We start from the raw sequence: 13,750 nt of genomic DNA on the forward strand, positions 1-13,750 counted from the left end.
TTCAAGTTTCTATCCCATACTCATTTATGGGCTCTCCTTAATTTTATTCCGTGTTTTTAAAGTATGAACGACTGGGCTGGCAGGAGGAGGGCCGGGATCTCAAGTCCTGGGGATACTGCAGGCTGACAATGACCTTGCATGCCTGGATCTGAACATCCTCCTCAGGGTGGATGACCAGGGCAAGCAGTCGGTCTGCCAGTCGCGACTCCTCCCCAAAGAGGGATTCATGCAGGGACTGTTCGTTGTAATGCCATTTCACCGCGCGGTAGTGGGGTGCGTTCCGGCCCTCACTCAGCCGCTCAGCAAACACCAGTACCTCATACAGGAGACTCCCTGGCTGTGTGGGCTGCAACAGGTTTAGGAAGTTGGAGTGAACCTGTGATGGGAATAGAGAAAAAATGGGAATAAACTCCTAGGTAAGTTATAAAATTCTTGTTCTTGTATACTCCTATTGCCTAAACTCCCAAACATGCCTAAATTTCAGACTCAAGTATGTAGTAATTTTTTAGTTTTTCTTTTATTATTATCCTCTAACTTAATTGCCTTGTGATAAAAAAAAATGAGTAATACGATAATATTCATTCTGGAAAATTTGTCGAGACAAACTTTAAGGCTTAGTGTGTAACTTCTTAAATATTGTGTGTGCGCTTGAGAGGACTGTGCATTTAATCCTTGTAGACTGTTCTGGGTATGTCTAATGACTCAAGCTTATTTGTAGAGTATATCCTCACTAGTTTTGGTTTTTTAATCTATCAGTTGCTGCCAGAGTGGTAAAAATATTCCAAATCTCCCACTGTAGTGGTATATTTGTCAATTTCTCCTTTCAATTTTTGTCATATATATTTTGAGACTATGTTATTCGGTGCATACAAGTTTAGAGTTGCCCTACTGTTCTGGTGAACTGAACCACTGATTATCACAGAGTAACTTTTTCTATCCCTAATAAGGCTCTTTACCATAGTAATTTCCCCCCAATATTAAAATACCTACATGAACTTTTGTTTTGTCTCCTGTGTCCCTAACTCTCAGAGTTCAGGAAACTCCTCAAAGGGGAATCCCGGCCAGGCGCGGTGGTCCACGCCTGTAATCCCAGTACTTTGGGAGGCCGAGGTGGGCGGATCATGAGGTCAGGAGATCGAGACCATCTTGGCTAACACGGTGAAACCCCATCCCTACTAAAAATACAAAAAATTAGCTGGGCGTAGTGGTGGGCGCCTGTAGTCCCAGCTACTCAGGAGGCTGAGGCAGGAGAATGGTGCAAACCCAGGAGGCGGAGCTTGCAGTGAGCTGAGATCGCGCCACTGCACTCCAGCCTGGGCGACAGAGTGAGACTCGGTCTCAAGAAAAAAAAAAAAAAAGGGGGGGAATCCCTCTCCCAACAAAATGGCGTCTCCTTCTACTGCAGGGAACAGAACAGGGATGATTTTCAATGCATTTAGTGCAGAGGCAGGAAGATAACTAAAACAACTCATCAGGGGTAAATCTGTCTGGAGATGCTATGATTCTTCCCTCCCCCTATACCTGAGTTGCCATTCATCAGCCCCTCTTCAATTTCTTTCTCACCTGGCAGTTGAGAATGTCATAGAGAAGGTCATTCTTCTGTGCCAGGTAGCTCAGCAGTCGTACGGCTTGCACCTGAATAAAGGAAAGAGTAAAGCATGAGAAGGCAGGTGAGTCTGAGCCTGAGCAAGGAAGACATGAACCTCTGCTCCTCCCTCTAAGTGCTGTGCTAGGGCTGGTCAGCAAGGCAGGGCCTTGGCCATGGTCCTCAGGCACCTGTGCCAGGATGTAGTCTGACTGCAGGATCTCCATCAAGGCAGGCATCACCCGTCGCAGCTGTGGATGCACATAGTCGGGCAGCGGAAGGTTGTTGAGGAGTCTGAGGCCCGCAATGTGCAGTTCTGTGTCCCAGATGGTGGAGATCAGTTCGAGTACTTTGATGGAGTGTTCCTGGAGTGGGGGAGAACAAAAGGGCTTACTTTTACAGGTGATCACCACTATCCCAGTATCTGACTTTACTCTTCATTCTCCCCATGGATGTCCCCTGGGCCAAACCCAATAGACAATTCTCCCTAACTCTCAACATCATTTGACCCAATGACCCACTCCCACGCCTTAAAATTCTTTATTTGGCTTTTTTTTTCTTTTTTTTTTTTTCAGACTTCTTTCCTAGCGCTTCTGCCCAACCTCCTCTTTTCTACCTTCCTCACTCCCGTGCTGGTATCATCCAGACTCACAGTGTTAAATACAATCCACATGCTGGTGATTCTCCCCTTTATGTCTCTAGCTCCAGCTATGTTGCGCCTCCCCTGAACTCCAGAATCATATATGCAGCTGCCAATTCCACTTTTCTCCCTGAATGTCTAGCAGAGCTCTCAGAGTTAACACGCTCCCCCATCCCCGGACCTGCTCCTTCTATAGCTTTCCCTGTCTCAGCTATGGGTTACACTTTCCTTCCAGTGGCTCAGGCCAAAAACTGTTGGTATCAACTCCTTTCTTTCTCTCACACTCCTTTTCCAATCCTTCAGAAAATCCTGTAGGCACTACCTTCAAAATCTATCAAAATTCAAGCCACTTCTCCTCACCCCAACCTCTACCGCCCTCTTTCAAGCCACTGGCATCTCACCAGGATTTCTGCAATAGCCTCCCGTCTCCCTGCTTCCATTCTGCATCTACTTTCAGAGCAGCTGACATATTAGACATGTCACTCCTCTGCTCAAGAGCCCCCATTTCATTCAGTGTAAAAGCTAAGGTCCTTACAGTGGCATACAGTCTGATGTGATCTGCCTTGCTCTCCCTACTATTTCTTGGACTCCATCTTCTCCTCTCCCTCATGACCAAGGTTCCCATCACAATGGCCTCTTACACATTCTGTGAACATGCCAGGTACACACCTGTCTTAGGGTGTTTGCGTAGGCTGTGCTCTCTGCTTAGCACACTCTATCCCCAGAGACTCACAACTCACTCTCACACCTTCTTTAAGATTTCATTAAAATGTTACCTTCTCAGTAAGGCCTTCTCTAACCACCCCCATCCCAGCCTTCCTTACCACCCCCCACTGTTATTTTATTTTTCTCTATAGCATTGTCATGTGTAACACATTTTCGTTTTTTAAATTTTGTTTTTTATTATTTATTTATTTTGAGACAGTCTCACTCTGTTGCCCAGGCTGGAGTGCAGTGGTGCCATCTCGGGTCACTGCAACCTCCGCCTCCCGGGTACAAGCGATTCTCCTGCTTCAGCCTCCTGAGTAGCTGGGATTACAGGTGTACCCCACCGTGCTCAACTAACTTTTGTATTTTTAGTAGAGACGGGGTTTCACCATGTTGGCCAGGCTAGTCTTGGACTCCTGACCTCAGGTAATACGCCCACCTCGGTCTCCCAAAGTGCTGGGATTACAGGCATGAGCCACTGAGCCCGGCCTTTATTTTGAAATGATTATAAATTTACAGGAAGTTGCAAAAATAGTACAGCGAGGTCCCATGTGCTCTTCCCCCAGTTCCCCTCTATGGTCATATCTTGCATTATAGTACAATTTCAAAACTAAGAAATTGGTGTTGGTGCAATATGTGTGCATAGTTCTATGTCATTTCAGCACATGCACATATGTGTGTAACCACAACTGCAGCCAATAGATTATCCCACCAGAACTGTCCCATTGCCACAAAGATCTATCTCAAGAGACCCCTTTAGAGTCACTCCCACCTGCTCCCCCAGCCCAAAGCCCAGGCAACCACTTGTGTTTTCTATCTCTATATATGACCTTTTAAGTTTGAGGATGTTATATAAATGAAATCACACTTTATGTGATCATTTGAGATCAGCTTTTTTCACTCAGCATAATGGCCTTGAGAGCCATCCAAGTTGTTGTGCATATCAATGTTACGTTTTTATTTTTATTACTAAGTAGCATTCCATGGTAATGGCTATACCAGTTTGTTTAACTATTCGCCTATTGGCAGACATTTTTGGTTGTTTCCAGTTTGGGTCTATTCCACATAAAACTGCTATCAACAATCGTGTACTGGTTTTTGTGCAGATGTAAGTTTTCATTTCTCTAGGATAAATGCCCAAGAGTTCAACTGCTGGTTGGTAAATGTATGTTTAGTTCTGAAAGAAACTGCCAAACTATTTTCCAGAGTGGCTGCTGTACCATTTTATATTCCCACCAGCAATATAGGAAAGATCCAGTTTTTCTATATCTTTGCCAGCATTTGGTATTGTCACTAATTTTGATTTTAGATCTTCTAATAGGTGCACAGTAATATCTCAGCGTGGTCTTCATTGCATTTCCCTAATGGCTGGTGATATTACACATGGTTTCATGTGCTTATTTGCCATCCATATATTCTCTTCAGTGAAATATCTGTTCATGTCTTTTGCCCATGTCCTAATTGGACTGCTTGTTTTAACATTCAGGGTTGTTTTTGTTTTCAGATGTAGTCTCACTCTGTCACCAAGGCTCGAGTGCAGTGGCATGATCTCAGTTCATTGCAACCTCCACCTCCCAGGTTCAAGTGATTCTCCTGTCTCAGTCCCCTGAGTAGCTGGGATTACAGGTGCCCACCATCATGCCTGGCTAGTTTTTGTATTTTTAGTAGAGACGGGGTTTCACCATGCTGGCCAGGCTGGTCTCAAACCCCTGACCTCATGATACACCATGCCCAGCCTAATATTCAGTTTTGAAAGCACTTGATATAATTTAGCTGAGTCCTTTATCAGATATGCGATTTTCAAATATACTCCCCCAGACAGTCACAGTGGCTCACACCTCTAATCCCAGCACTTTGGGAGGTCAAGGCGGGCGGATCATGAGGTCAAGAGACCGAGACCATCCTGGCCAACATGGTGAAACCCCGTCTCTACTAAAAATACAAAAATTAGCCAGGCGTGGTGGTGCATGGCTGTAGTCCCAGCTACTCAAGAGGCTGAGGCAGGAGAATGGCGGCACGAACCCGGGAGGCGGAGGTTGCAGTGAGCCGAAATCATGCCACTGCACTCCAGCCTGGGTGACAGAGAAAGATGCCATCTTAAACAAACAAACAAACAAAAAAACAACAAAAAAGCAAATATACTCTCCCAGTCGCAGCTTTTTTCATCCTCTTAACAGTATCTTTCATGGAGCAAATGTTTTTAATTTTAATAAAGTCCAATGTATTGATTTTCCTTTTATGGATCATGCTTTTGGTGTCATGAACTCTTCACCAAGCCCAATATCCCAAAAGATTTTCTTTTCCTTTTTTTTTTTGTTTTTGAGATGGAGTCTCACTCCTATCACACAGGCTGGAGTGCAGTGTCGTGATCTCGGTTCACTGCAACCTCTACCTCCTTGGTTCAAGTGATTCTCCTTCCTCAGCCTCCTGAGTAGTTGGGATTACAGGCCTCCTGGATTCAAGATTTTCTTCTTGAAAACTACATCACCCCTACCCAGCCTCCTTTATCCACCCCCCAACTTTTATTTTACTCCATGTCACTTACCACATGAAACACACTATATATTTTACTTATTTGTGTACTGCTTGCCTTGCCATGTTAGAATATAAATTCCACAAGCACAGGGATCTTCCCTGTTCTGTTTATTGCTTTCTCTCCTGTACTTAGAGAGCGTGTTGGCACAAAGTGTTCAATATTACATTTATTGAGTGAATAAAGGGATCTTGGGTTCTAGGATGCAGGATGCGTGCAGGACGCAGTGGCTCACGCCTTTAATCCCAGCACTTTGCCAGGCCGAGGTGGGCAGATCACCTGAGCTTGGGAGATCAGGATCAGCCTGACCAACGTGGAGAAACCCTATCTCTACTACAAATACAAAAAATTAGCCGGGTGTGGTGGCGCATGCCTGTAATCCCAGCAACTTGGGAGGCTGAGGCAGGAGAATCGCTTGAATCCGGGAGGCGGAGGTTGCGGTGAGCCAAGATCGCGCCATTGCACTCCAGCCTGGGCTACAAGAGCGAAACTCCGTCTTTAAAAAAAGTAAGATGCTTGGACCTAGAGGTATTACCAAAGACAGGTAACCTCACGAGCTGCACCTTTATGAGCCATGTAAGAAGTAAGCAAGCGTCCTGGAGTGGAAGTGAGCACTCCCATCAGTATCCTGCTCTTCCCTTCCCCTACCCCTCAAAAACCGTGGAGACCTGCAGGACAGGCAGGAGTCAGCAAGCCTGGGACAGGGTTTTAGAATGAGGGAACAGCAGCAGGGGAGCATGTGAGAGCACAAAGCATGCATTGTACATTGCTGGGATTAGGGCAAGGAGGTGCAGCCCATCGCCAATCATGCACTTTGTGCTGAGAGCCTTGAGGCAGACCCAAAGGGCCGGATGGCCCAAGAGCCCCCTAGAGAGAGTGGGCTGATTTAGGGAATGGGGTGAGCTCCATTTTGGATATGTTGGGTTAGAGAACTTGGAGGGCATCTAAGTGGATATGCCTAGTAGCAGCTGGCCATGGGAAAGGCAGGGGAGCCCACAGGCTGCAGAGATCCAGAAGGGCACAGCTAGATGGAAATTTAGATCAAGGAGTAACTACTTTCACCTGAAAAGAAACCAGGGGTCAGACCCTCAGGAAAAAGACACTGGGAAAAGGAAGAATGGGGCTCAGGCTGCCTGCATCAGAATTTCCTGGGGGATTTGTGAAAAAGTTATCCTGTTGAACTGAACTCTCTGGGCATGCAGTCCCAAAATCTTTGTTGTTTTTTGTTTTTGTTTTTTGTTTTTTGAGATGGAGTCTCGTTCTGTGGCTCAGGCTACAGTGCAATGGTGCTATCTTGGCTCACTGCAAGCCTCCGCCTCCCGGGTTCAAGTGATTCTCCTGCCTCAGTCTCCCGGGTAGCTGGGATTACAGGCGCCCGCCACCACGCCTGGCTAATTTTTGTGTTTTTAGTAGAGACAGAGTTTCACCACGTTGGCCAGGCTGGTCTCGAACTCCTGATCTCAGGTGATCTGCCCACCTCAGGCCTCCCAAAGTGCTGGGATTACAGGCTTGAACCACCATGCCAAACCAAAATCTTTGCTTTTAACAAGCTCTCCAGGTGATTATAATATGCTTGAGACTCACAACCTGACCAGGCATGGTGACTCACACCTGCAATCCCAGCACTTTGCAAGGCTGAGGCGGGTGGATTACTTGAGCTCAGGAGTTTGAGACCAGCCTGAACAACATGGCAAAACCCCACCTCTACAAAAAGTACAAAAATTAGCCAGGTGTATTGACGCATGCCTGTAATCCCAGCTACTAGGGAGGCTGAGGTGGGAGGATCACTTGAGTCCTGGAGGTGGAGGTTGCAGTAAGCCAACATCGCACCACTGCACTTGAGAAGGCTGAGGGATGAGGCAGCAAGCAGAGATCTCTCTAGGTATATTTTTCTGTTTCTCAATCTGTTTTCATTCTTTTGTGTGTTTGCTTTTATTGATATATCATAGTTGTGCATATTTTGAGGATACGTGTAAAGAGAATTTTTTTTTTTTTTGAGACGGAGTCTCGCTCTGTCGCCCAGGCTGGAGTGCAGTGGCAGGATCTCAGCTCACTGCAAGCTCCACCTCCCGGGTTTACGCCATTCTCCTGCTTCAGCCTCCCGAGTAGCTGGGACTACAGGCGCCCGCCACCTAGCCCGGCTAGTTTTTTGTATTTTTTTAGTGGAGACAGGGTTTCCCTGTGTTAGCCAGGATGGTCTCGATCTCTTGACCTCGTGATCCGCCCGTCTCGGCCTCCCAAAGTGCTGGGATTACAGGCTTGAGCCACCACGCCCAGCAGTAAAGAGAATTTTTTCCCCAAAAAAGTTTGATACCAAAAAGTAAAATGTGGATCACACACGGTGGCTCATATCTGTAATCCCAGCAGTTTGGGAGGCCAAGACAGGCAGATCACTTGAGGCCAGGAGTTTGAGACCAGCCTGGTCAACATGGTGAAACCCTGTCTTTACTAAAATACAAAAAAATTAGCCAGGCGTGGTGGTGTACGCCTGTGATTCCAGCTACTCTGGAAGCTGAGGCACAAGAATTTCTTGAACCTGGGAGGCAGAGGTTGTAGTGAGCCGAGATCATGCCACTGCACTCCAGCCTGGGCAACAGAGCAAGACTCTGTCTAAAAAAAAAAAAAAGTGAAATTATCAAATGTTAGTGAGGTTATGACACAATAGAATACTCGTGCAGGGCTGGTGGGGTGAAAATGGATACCACCCTCCTGGAAAAGTTGGGCATACGCTTTGACCAAACCATTCCACTCCTGCAGACATACCCTATAATCCTCTCTCAGGCACACAAGGGAAATGAACACAAGAATGTTCACAGCACAATGTGAGTGTGACGAGCACCTGGAAACAATGCAAATGTCTACCAACGAGCAAGTGGCAGAGTATCACGAAAGAGATCACCACAGCGTGGTGAAAGAGACCCAGGCGAGAGGATCGCTTGAGCCCAGGAGTTCAGGGCCAGCCTGAGAAACATAGTGAGACCCCGTCTCTACAAAAAATACAAAAATTAGCCAGGCATGGTGGTGCACACCTGCAATTGTAGCTACTAGTGGGGCTGAGGTGGAGGATTGCTTGAGCCCGGGAAGTCAAGGCTGCAGTGAGCCAACATCGCGCCACTGCACTCCAGCCTGGGCGACAGAATGAGACCTGCCTCAAAAAAAAAAAAAGAAGAAGGAAGCAGAGCTGCCCAACCACAGAATAGAAACCATTTACTTCCATGTACATGAAGCTTAAAAACATATCAGACTATATTTTACCTCTTAATTATCTTCTGTGCCCTGCTAGAATGTGCAAGGATACATACACATATGGCAAAACTACAAAGAAAATTCGGAACTGCTAAACAAAATGCAGGGCAACGACTGCCTCTGGTGGGGGAGGCAGCTGAGATGTGGGAGGGGGCTGTGCTCTATTTCTTGGCCTGGGTATGTTCTGTTTTATTGTTATTCCTTCTACCTTACACATATACGATATTTGCAAGTTTTACGTATTTTATTTGCTTTTAATTTGAGAGAGATAGACTATTTGCCAGGAAGAGATGTGGAGGTCAAGGAAGAGGCTTTTTTGGTTTTGCTTTGTAAGATGGGAGGGGTTGGAGCCTACTGCGTGCTGACGGTGAGCATAAGCAATCAGAGAGGCCCTTAAGGAAGGGGTGGGAGACAGGATTGAGACTATCACTGGCCACAGACCAGGACAAAGACATTTTTTCATGGCAGCAGCAGGAAAGCAGGGAGGATGGGTGTGGATACTATAAGTTTGGGGGTATAATAGCAGGGAAACGGGGAAGTGACATGTGGTATTTTACGTTTTCTCTATGGAGAAATGGAGAAGGTATCCGTGGCCCTGACACCAATCTCCGATTAACACAGCCACAGGGGATGGAGTATAAAAAATACATCTGATCTTTGTCCCTAGTTCCAGGAACAGAGCTCCTGAAACCTTTGGAATTTCCTGAGTGACAGCAGTGTCCTTTGTTACTGCAAACCAACCCTTTTTGGTCACAACAGAGCTTATGCTAATGAAGTGACTCCAGGCAGGGCCCTTGGATAGCTTCTGGTTACCAGAAAGACCAAGGCATGATTAGAAGGTTGGGATTTTCAGCTTCGTTCCCAACTTCTGGGGAGGGGTGAGCAGCTGGACATGATTTAATTCATCAAGACTACATAATAAAAACCTCTAATCAATGGAGTTCAAAGAGCTTCCTGGTTGTTGAACACGTGGAGGTACTGGGAACAGCAGGGCGCTCCTGAAGTGGGCCTGTGGCAGGCCTCCGTAACGACTGTTTCAGTGCTGACTGCGTGGTTAAGTTAAATGTTAAAAGCCAGTGCCCTTACACAAAGGCTGGGATGTAACAAAAGCCCACCAAGAGTTTTGCTTAGGCCTTTCCTGGGCCTTAAAGCATGACAAAATAACGAAGGAATTCTTAATGGGACCCATTCAGGATTAAACAAGTTTTACTGGGGGTCTGAGGAAGCTCCCCAGGCCTCCACAAACAGGTTTATTGGGGTCTGAAGGAATTCTTCAAAACTCCTTGATTTAGCAGGAAACAAAATAAGGGTAATCACCTCAGCACCTGGACCCATTTAGAGTAAGTAAATTTACTGAGGCTTCAGAGGAAGGTCTTCAGGACTCAGACCTTAGTTATAGATTAAAACAAGTTAATCACTTATGTCTTTAGGCGAATGCACACTTACACCTAGACATATAGCTTAGAAGGTATACAAGCTCTGAAAAACTTTGTAATTTTGAGTTGGTCCGGCGATAATTTCCAGGCCTTCTCCCTGTAACCGGTTACAGAAATAAAAACTCTCTCCCTCCCCAGTTCATCTGCATCTCGTTACTGGGCCACAAGCAATAGCAGCCCGACCCTCAGTTTGGTCTGGGAACAGGCCTGGAAGCTCCGTGCCCTGACACCCTGCCCTATGTGTCTCCTCCATTTGGCTGTTCCTGAGTTGTGTCCTTTGTTGAAAAACAGTAGCAGTAAGTAAAGTACTTTCCTGAGTTCTGGGAGCCAGAACTTAGTATTTAGCAAATTACTAAATCTAAAAAGGGAGTTGTGGGAACCCCTGAATTCATAGCGGGCCTGTCGGAAGTCAGACCTATGACTGGTACCTGAAGTTGGGGGGAAGTCTTGGGGGACTCAGCACTTAACCTGTGAGGTCTGCCCTAACTATGGATAGTGTCTGAACTGAATTGAATTGCTGAACACCCAGCCAGTGTTGGGAATTGGTTGGTGTCAGAAAAACATGGCAGTGGCAGTAGCAGGGAGCTTGTGTGGTAGCGGGGGTCCTTCTGTTTGGGGTTGAGAGATACCACTAGTGCCTCAATTCAGTTTCATCCTGAAATTCAAAGGCCTTCATGACCCTGCTGGGAATCTGACCACCGTTTTCCCACTTATTTCTGGGTTACAAATTCACACCCAAACAAACTTCTGGAACATGCCCATTTATCCTATGGCAATTAAAGGACTTAAGGACTATAGGCATCCTGCATGCCCCACCACTCATCCCTAGGCTCACCTGGATTTTGAGCCTGAATTTTCTGATGCCAGAGAAAGCTTTAAGTGTATTCAGAGCTTGGGTTTTGACACTGTTGTCCTTGTCATCCAGCATGTAGCCCAGCAACACGATGTCATCCGTAGTACAAGCAGAGGCCTGGAGTATGTGGGGAGAGATGGAAGAGGCAGGAGAAGCGGGTGTTCTGGGCCCACTGACCCCCACGTCACCAAGATCCCTCAGCACACCCCTCCCACTATCAGCCAGAGAGAGGTCCCAGGATACAGTCTGGCCATTCCAGGGGCAGGGATCGGCCGTAACCCCCAGGGGCCGGGCCGGCTAGGGGGGACCTCCTGCTTCCCTTCCCTCACCTCAGCCTCCAGCAAGTACACACAGCGAGTGATACTGTGCAGGATCATGCTCTTGGCGTACTCATCCTGTTTGCACTCCAAAGAGTTGAGGAGCCTCCGGAGCTCACCTGAGTCCCGCCCGTGCCGCTCTCGTTCGACTGCCAGGCCTAGACAGCCACCCCAGCCCAGTTCAGGCTGTGGACTCAGAAGTGATGAAAGAATGGGGTTGGGAAGTGGGGGACAGGGACCTGGGGACAAGGCTGTCTTGCTTTTTCTTTTCTTTTTTTTTTTTTTTTTGAGACGGAGTCTCACTCCGTCACCCAGGCTGGAGTGCAATGGCGCGATCTCTGCTCACTGCAAGCTCCGCCTCCTAGGTTCATGCCATTCTCCTGCCTCAGCCTCCTGAGTAGCTGGGACTTCAGGTGCCTGCCACCACGCCCAGCTAATTTTTTGTATTTTTTAGTAGAGACGGGGTTTCACCATGTTAGCCAGGATGGTCTCGAGCTCTTGGTCTCACTCAAGCTCCTGACCTCATGATTCGCCCACCTCGGCCTCCCAAAGTGCTGGAATTATAGGCGTGAGCCACCGCGCCGGGCCTTGCCTTTTCAGAGAAACCTTCTCGCCATATGCAGGACCACCATGTACGGTTGAACGAATGTTTACTGCACAAGGGCACCCTATCTAATGTGGTATTGTCCATAACGTACCATCATAGATTTGTCCATTTAACAACTGTCTGGCATATGGCGGTAACAAGTAGTATTTTATCATAACCAGTATATGGCAATGATACTCCAGCAGATGGCAATAAAGAGTCTTGCAGAAGGGGCTCCTTGTCCTACTCTGCACAAAACAACATGTGGACTAGTGGAAGCTCTGGGCATATAGTAAGCCCTCCAATTTTCCCTTTCCTTAAAGCCTCAAGTTCCTGGGGCAGAAAATGCGGGGAGCTGCTGACACCAAGTTTCCGAGAAGTGGAATCCTGCGAGCCAGAGGAAATGTAGCATTTGGAGACCTGCCAGATGAGTCTGAGGATCCACTTGAGTGAGATCCAGGGACCCTGAGCTAGCATCTCTAGCAGGGCCTTGCCTAGGGCGCTGCAGGGTGGGCTTGAGGAAGGTGGAGAAGAGAAGACAAAGGAAAGAGGAACTTGGAGGTGTCACCTTTGGGCCCTCCCACAGCAGAGGCCTCGGGAGCAGGTGCCTCCTGGGGCAGAGCCCTCTCCCCAGGGCCCGGACACTCACGGGCGATGCAGATGGGTGAGTTGGTACAGAGGGGTGGTTTGCATTTTATGCCGGCCTTGATGGCCTTGTAGAGCAGGTAGATCGCCCCGGCGCCTGTGGCCAGGCTCACTACACTTTTGCGGATGTCCAGTTGCCCCAGGTATTGGGGGATGTTCTTGCCCATGACTTCAGTGTTGCCCTGGGCCCGGGTGAGAGCTAGGCCCAAGGCACCTATGGGGGGCCTTCCGGAACCAGAACTCTGGCAGGGTCAGGAACCAGGGTACCAGAATTGGAACCCAGGCAACAAAGGAAACTGGGGAGATGATGGGATGGAGGGTAGTGGTCAGGAAATGGGGCAGCCAGGGGTGCTTGAGAACAGATGGGGCCGGTCACAGTGGCCCACACCTGTAATCCCAGCACTTTGGGAGGCCGAGGTGGGCGGATCACTTGAGGTCAGGAGTTCGAGACCAGCCTGGCCAATATGGTGAAACCTCGTCTCTACTAAAAATACAAAAAAATTAGCCAGGTGTCATGGCATACACATGTAATCCCAGCTACTCAGGGGACTGAGGCAAGAGAATCACTTGAGCCTGGGAGGTTGAGGTTGCAGTGAGCCGACACGCCGCTGTACTCCAGCCTAAGCAACAGAGCAAGACTCCATTTCAAAAAAAAAGAGAAGATTCTGCTTTAGAGACCACAGGAGATGAAACATAAGACGGAAGGGGAATAAAAGGGGGGAGGGCAGAAGGGTCCTTCACATCCCCTCTTCTTTAAGGTGGGGCCCCAGTAGGTAGTGCCAGAGGCTGCCCTTCTGCCATTAGAGGGCAGCAGAGGTCCATTTCTGGGCTGAGGCCTCAGGGCATTTCTGGAAGGGGTGTTTGGGGTATGCCTATTGACAACCCTGTTCCTTTTCTTTCTGGGCCTTCCCATCTGTGATCGCTCCACCCTAGATCTACCCCTGGGCCTTAGGGTGTTTCTTCAGGTAGGGTTCCCTCCCTGCATCAGAGGATGAAAAGGAGGGGAGCATCTTAGAAAGCAGGCACAGACTCTGAGGCAAATCCACCCTTTTCCAGCATCTGCGCGTTGCCCTAAAGTTTACCTGTTTGATAAAAAGCTCTTGAGGACAGCAACCTTTGCATCTCCAGCATAGAATCTTGTACTTAGCAGGTGGTTTAAGTCATGTTCTACCATTCTTTAAGGACTTGGGGGCAGAACAAT

At 47.8% G+C, this 13,750-nt stretch overlaps 1 protein-coding gene and 1 long non-coding RNA gene across 2 annotated transcripts in view; one reads left to right on the forward strand and one right to left on the reverse strand.

The window, feature by feature from the left end:
- On the reverse strand, nucleotides 1-12,940 carry ARMC12 (armadillo repeat containing 12). Its single transcript, XM_023212627.2, has 6 exons — nucleotides 12,473-12,940; nucleotides 11,331-11,476; nucleotides 10,984-11,118; nucleotides 1,777-1,950; nucleotides 1,564-1,635; nucleotides 1-376 (listed from the first exon to the last, which is right to left on the reverse strand). Exons 1-6 carry the CDS (start codon nucleotides 12,714-12,716, stop codon nucleotides 44-46), a joined length of 1,104 nt encoding a protein of 367 aa, XP_023068395.1. The 5' UTR covers nucleotides 12,717-12,940; the 3' UTR covers nucleotides 1-43.
- The window catches only part of LOC111542967, a 17,377-nt gene continuing 16,508 nt past the window's right edge, over nucleotides 12,882-13,750 (forward strand). Inside the window, exon 1 of the long non-coding RNA XR_002731709.2 lies at nucleotides 12,882-12,984. This is a non-coding gene — a long non-coding RNA (uncharacterized LOC111542967). The remainder of the gene's footprint in view (nucleotides 12,985-13,750) is intronic.

Source organism: Piliocolobus tephrosceles, chromosome 5, assembly GCF_002776525.5.
Source record: "Piliocolobus tephrosceles isolate RC106 chromosome 5, ASM277652v3, whole genome shotgun sequence".
NCBI classification, from domain to species: domain Eukaryota; kingdom Metazoa; phylum Chordata; class Mammalia; order Primates; family Cercopithecidae; genus Piliocolobus; species Piliocolobus tephrosceles.

Bases quoted from the DNA above. Each gene is read 5' to 3' on its own strand.
- ARMC12 (XM_023212627.2), bottom strand. From the start codon at position 12,716: ATGGGCAAGAACATCCCCCAATACCTGGGGCAACTGGACATCCGCAAA. The intron at 1,951-10,983 runs GTGAGCCTAGGG...CCCCCACTCCAG, and splicing joins AATTCAGGCTCAAAATCCAG to GAACACTCCATCAAAGTACT. The intron at 377-1,563 runs GTGAGAAAGAAA...TTCCCATCACAG, and splicing joins ATGACATTCTCAACTGCCAG to GTTCACTCCAACTTCCTAAA.